Genomic DNA, 5,519 nt, shown 5'->3' with positions numbered 1-5,519 from the left:
TGACAAATGATGTATGTAAAAACACCCAAAAAGTGAAGAAGTTTACCATTATCAATACTCGTAAGCATGAAAGGAGGTGTCAGATTAACTAACATCTGTTATATGATGTCATTTTATTAACAAATGATAGAGATTTGATTCTCACAGATATTTGAATGATCAATTACTGTTCTATTTTGATGGCATTTAGACGCTGATAAAATTTGCTGACATTTAACATCAAACTGTCTAACAAGAAGAATAAAATTTCATTTGAGATGATTTTCTTACTGCTTTTTAAATTATTTTTTTAGTACAAAAATTAAAATTTTTACACTAGAAAACTGTTTTAAGAAGCAGTAAAAAAGTTATCTCAAAGGAAACTTCAAATTGCATTTGGTTACCCGATGATTTTAAAAAGTTTATTTGAAAGAATGGAGGTTTGTAACATATAAGTCAATACTAAAAAGCTTTTGAATACAATACAAGAATGAAGTTCCGTAAAAAAACAGTTTTACAAAAGTGTCACATACAAACAACAACTCAAAAATAACTTTGCCGTTTCGAAACAGAAATGATAAAATTAAGCCGTCTCAAATGAGGCTTAAATGACAAGAAAAAAAGATCAATCACCATTAAGCTTTCTACATAAGATTACATTGTCAAGAAAAAGTAAAGCTAAGCATATTGCATTTGATAAACATCCTATATAAATAAAATTATTATTTAGATAACATTTTTATCTAAACAATATTAAACCAAAAAAACACCTAACAGATCTCAGAATTCTACAATCTAACAGACCTGTCATATTACAACATGTAGTCCAAGATGGCCCTCCTTAGAACCGCAACAACCATGTCATAGAATTCAGGTTCCTCTTTCTTTATGTTTTCAAGAGTAGTCGTCTCGTGTGCCTCTGCCTAAATAAATTTAGAACATAAATTACAAAATAATTTTTACAACACAAAAAAAGGCTTCAAATCAACTATTGCACGGTCCTTTTTCTTTGCAGCATTGCAAATGAGCAAACTGAATATTACATTCAATGAAGATGTTTTGCAGGACAACGACTGGCAGTGAATTAATATTAAATATAAGAAATCGGCATTTCCATCAAATATAAGGTTAAGGCTTCGTTTGGGACGGCTTTCTTACAACTTCTTTCTAATTTTAGTTTTTTACTTAAAAATTGTGTTAAAAATCATGGTTTAAAATTGCGCAATAAGAGGCAGGCACGCCTCAGCGCAATTTCAGACTTTTAAGCCTCAAAGCCTACACAATGAGAGCTGACATTGAGGTGTATGCCTCATATTCATTGAGGCGCGCCTCGCCTCATGTTTTAGAGGCGTCCGCCTCTTAAAATTAAAAAAAGCCCTAACCTAATAAGATTCCACAATTGGTCTGTCTGCTCGGTACCGCTTGGTATCGCACGGTACCACTCGGTACAACAACTTGGTACCACTAGGTACATGCTCGGTACTACTCGATATCTTTCCATACAAACGACTTACGAACTTTAAAAATAAGTAGAACTTCAAAATTACTCTTACAATAAAAATTTGTTTCGGGGAGCTGCCCCCAGAAACCCCCGCAAGGACACTGTACCTTGATCGTGGACAGGTCGAATCCCGCCAGGGGGCAGCGCCCCATTGGACCCCCAACGGCCTGGCATATTATTGTATTCATTGCTATTTTTTTTTTTGAATTATATGTTAATGAAAAGAATACTGTGATTTGGGAAAGATAGAATTTGAGTTGAACTAAATTTCATATTATCTTATTGTTGAGATATTTTGATTTCACTTCATAACTGATATATTTTTATGTTTCATATTTTTTGCTCATTAGTATATAAAAAATTTATCATTTTATGTTTACGCAATCTTTTGATATTAAGGCTTACGCCTCAAAACGCCTTGAGGCTTGCCTCGCCTCACGAATGAAAAACACCTCAATACCAGATTATGCAATTTTAAATATTGTTAAAAACAATAAGAAAGCCGTCCCAAACGAATCCTAAAAGTATATGTTGAACTTTACACAAGCTTCACTTACTCTTTTTCATCAATAATAAGTTAAACATGCAAAATAAAAGGTTTCTGAAATATTTGTTGGTAGCAAGTAATATATACGAGGGATTACCTCTTCAAATTTTAGAAGAATCAAATTTGAAACTGAAGCTGGTTTCTCTCTGTCCCACCTGTGGACACAATAGGATAGATAAAAGGGAGAATATGAGAGTTTTAAATAAAATGAAAATCAGAAGTTAATTCATAGAATCTGAAAGGCAGAGCTAGATTTGGACAGGATTTTCCAATTCCTAATAGCATAGAAGGATGCCAACAGGAGGAGATTGGCTATAAAGATCAATTAGCACCATTGATATGCAAATCATTCCAAGCAGAAATTACAAAAAGTCGACTTTTTAACTAGTCAAATAAAAGTATTTAAAAAACAATTTTGCATCATCGACTATATTAATTTTCTTTTCATCTTCCATACTTGTAAACAGATTATGACACCATACAATTGCCAGCAGGAATTAAGACAAATTATGTCAAGGTGGATAATCTATGGTTTGCAAAATCGCATTGAGAGCGAAATTACACTTTAAGAAATTACGTTGGAAATTTTTTTTATAAAATAAGTAAAGATAAATTCTTATGAGCCTAGGCTGCCTTTGGAAATGTCATAAAACTGCATTTCAAAGATGACGATGAAAATAAGGTCAATTGGTGTGCAAAATATAACAGATGATGCAACTAGTGGAGCTTATTCAAGTACATATATCACTTGCTAAAACAATTGCTCAGAAACGAACACCACCAAAACATAAAATTACCTCACAAGCATCAACTCATTAACAGAACGCCACATTTTCCGTCCAACATCTTTGCTTGATTGATCTCTTGCACTTCGGCCGTGCCACAATTCTTTCACAATGTAGAGCACCTCCTCAACACCAACCTAATAAAATAAGTGAATAATATTCAGCAATTTTCACTTTAAAGTAGGTAAGAAACTAAGACTTCGTTTGGGACGGCTTTTTTTTTGCTTCTTAAATCAGCTTCTTAGAACAAAATCAAAACATTTTGTACTAGGAAGCTGCTTTAAGAAGCATAAAGAAAGCTGTCCCAAACAAAACCTAAAGCCGTACCACCATTCATCATACATGCATAAAAAACTATAAAACACAGCAACTGTTCTCCTTAGCTATATTTCCTTAAAATATTTTGTGATTTTGCTCTCCTAAATCTTCATCGGAACATATGAAACGTATTCTTCAAGGCGACAACAACCTGTTAGTGGACCTTATTTGTCTGTTCTCACACATAACCTCGGATTAAAGGTTGCCACCTCAACATGTATGCTTCTCTTTTGGTAACCGGAAGTTCACATTATACATTTATAGGAGATTTAAGGGCACGAATTGGATCATCCCTGAGAGTTAGATAACTAAACCAATACATACTCGGCCTAGGCATGAATATACCAGAACCTTTCACCTCCAAATCTGGAGCTGATTAATAGCAAATCAATCTGTAGGGAGACTTATAGATAATAGCTATACATGGCAGTAAAAGGTTCACTGAGAAAAATGAAGAAAAAATTACAACCCTGGGGCACTATTAAAACTGAAATTCAAATGTGAAAATAATGCAATGCAAAGCAAAAGTTGATGAAATTTCCATACCAAGACCTCCTCAGCTGAACCATATAATAGCTCTTCATGCTCAATAAGGCGTTGATGAAGCATCTTGTAGTGATTCAGGTCCAGATTTACCACTGGTTCAGTAAGAACATGCAGTCCAGCAAGCTGGGTCACAACATACGATGCCATCACTTGCCCAAAAATTGCAGGGATGGTTCCCATAACAGGTAAAATGCGTACCCTGAAGCCTGGCACAATCTGACATGTAAATAATTTTTTTTAGAAAAATTATAATTACTTGAAAATTATATTAAATAAATGTTTAATTAAAAATGATCAAAATACCCTTACATTTAACACAATTTACTCCAACACTAGATGTTAGGACAAAAAACATCACATTTTAAAGAGTTGAGGGGTCAAATTAGTTCCTCAAAAAAGTTGGGGACCATTTTGACCCCTCACAAAGAGTTGAGGGACCATTTTGATTCTTTTCTCTTTAAACAATGCAATCAATGTTACTTATTAAGGTAGATTGTTCGAGCGAAGTGGATGCATTTGTGATGGGGAGGAGAGGAAGAAACTCTAAATACACAAATTTTTTCTAGGAATACGACAAATGGTAATAAAACCCAAGTTAGCATGAAAGGTCTCATCTCAAAAATATCCACAAACATCTCCATCAAACAGGATGAATACAATCCCACATCTCTTACAAAAAATTGATAGAAAGGTTATCTATGCCAACAGATTTATTAACACCCAAAAAAAAGGAATAACTTTAGGGTCCATTCAGGGTGGTTATAACTGTTTGTAAAGTAGCTATAGAAGGGTTCTGAGGAGCAACTATTTTTAAAGTAATTATGGGTATTATAAAATTTCTTCCCTTTTTGAAAACATCAAACAATAACTTTCTCACAACTACCACACTCTAAAAGGCCTAGTTATAAAAAGCTGCTCCCCACCACAGAATGTTCCAGCATATGAAATTTGTCTGCCTTAAGATCTGAAGTAGGATAGCATTCAGGGCTAACTTTAAAAAAAAAAAGCATCAAAATTGCCATCTAAAACAATATTCAGGTCTGTATTCGAAATTGAAATTGAGGAAGCATTAGTAGTATAAGTAATGACATTGTTAATATACTTACTAATAGTAGATATGGATACATTCCTTCGAAATATTGCATCATCATCAGCCTTCGAACGCATAGAAACCACAACCATGGATGAAACAATAGTGAACTATAGTAAAGGGAAGGGCAACTAGACGAACAAGTCCTTTTAAAATTAATATAAGCAGTGCAAATGAAATATTTTGATAGAATCAAAAGATGAGGGATACAAGAAATATCTTTTACTCAACAAGAACCAAACTTCTCAAAGCGGTTCTTCTGAGATGGTGTGCTTATCCATACAAATTAGTCTCCCAAATTTAGATGAGCAAAATTTAAAAGAGGATAAATTCCAGGAGGGCAAAATATGAATACCAACCCAAACAAGTTTGCATTTCTTTCACGGAGATACCAATCCTGAACTATGACTTAATGTGCTTAATTGGTAGTTTTAACAATTTCAGCAATCAAGTCCAGGAAAATTGGGAATATATGCATTGCTCTACAAAACTTGAAATTAAGCATATCAAAATTAATAAAAGATGGAAATAGTTTTTTCCAAAAGCAACAATAAACGGATGGTTTAAGAAAAATGAAAAGATGTTTTTCAATCGAGCCAAGAGAAATCATTAACATGAATTACTAGAGAAGAAATACTATGGGCATAGACTTTTAGCTTACTAATTCACTTGGCATGGACAAAGTGAATCTTCCCAGCTAGGATTGTACTAAACACAAAGATGACGAGTGAGGCTAGGCTTTATTGAAATTTT

The 5,519-nt window shown here is 33.6% G+C and overlaps 1 protein-coding gene across 1 annotated transcript; it reads right to left on the bottom strand.

Annotated features, from left to right (window-relative positions):
• Positions 1-588: 588 nt before the first annotated feature.
• Positions 589-3,896, bottom strand: LOC110094817 (tRNA threonylcarbamoyladenosine dehydratase 2; the record flags this gene model as incomplete). Its single annotated transcript, XM_020820146.2, is given in 4 exon segments — positions 589-902; positions 2,125-2,182; positions 2,825-2,949; positions 3,677-3,896. Coding segments are annotated over 4 exon segments (514 nt in total), but the record flags the coding sequence as incomplete, so codon positions are not given.
• Positions 3,897-5,519: the final 1,623 nt, after the last annotated feature.

The sequence above is a fragment of the Dendrobium catenatum genome, unplaced genomic scaffold (genome assembly GCF_001605985.2).
Source record: "Dendrobium catenatum unplaced genomic scaffold, ASM160598v2 fragScaff_scaffold_775, whole genome shotgun sequence".
NCBI lineage: Eukaryota > Viridiplantae > Streptophyta > Magnoliopsida > Asparagales > Orchidaceae > Dendrobium > Dendrobium catenatum.
Note: the sequence above shows the minus strand (reverse complement) of the source record. Positions and strands in the feature narration are given on the sequence as shown.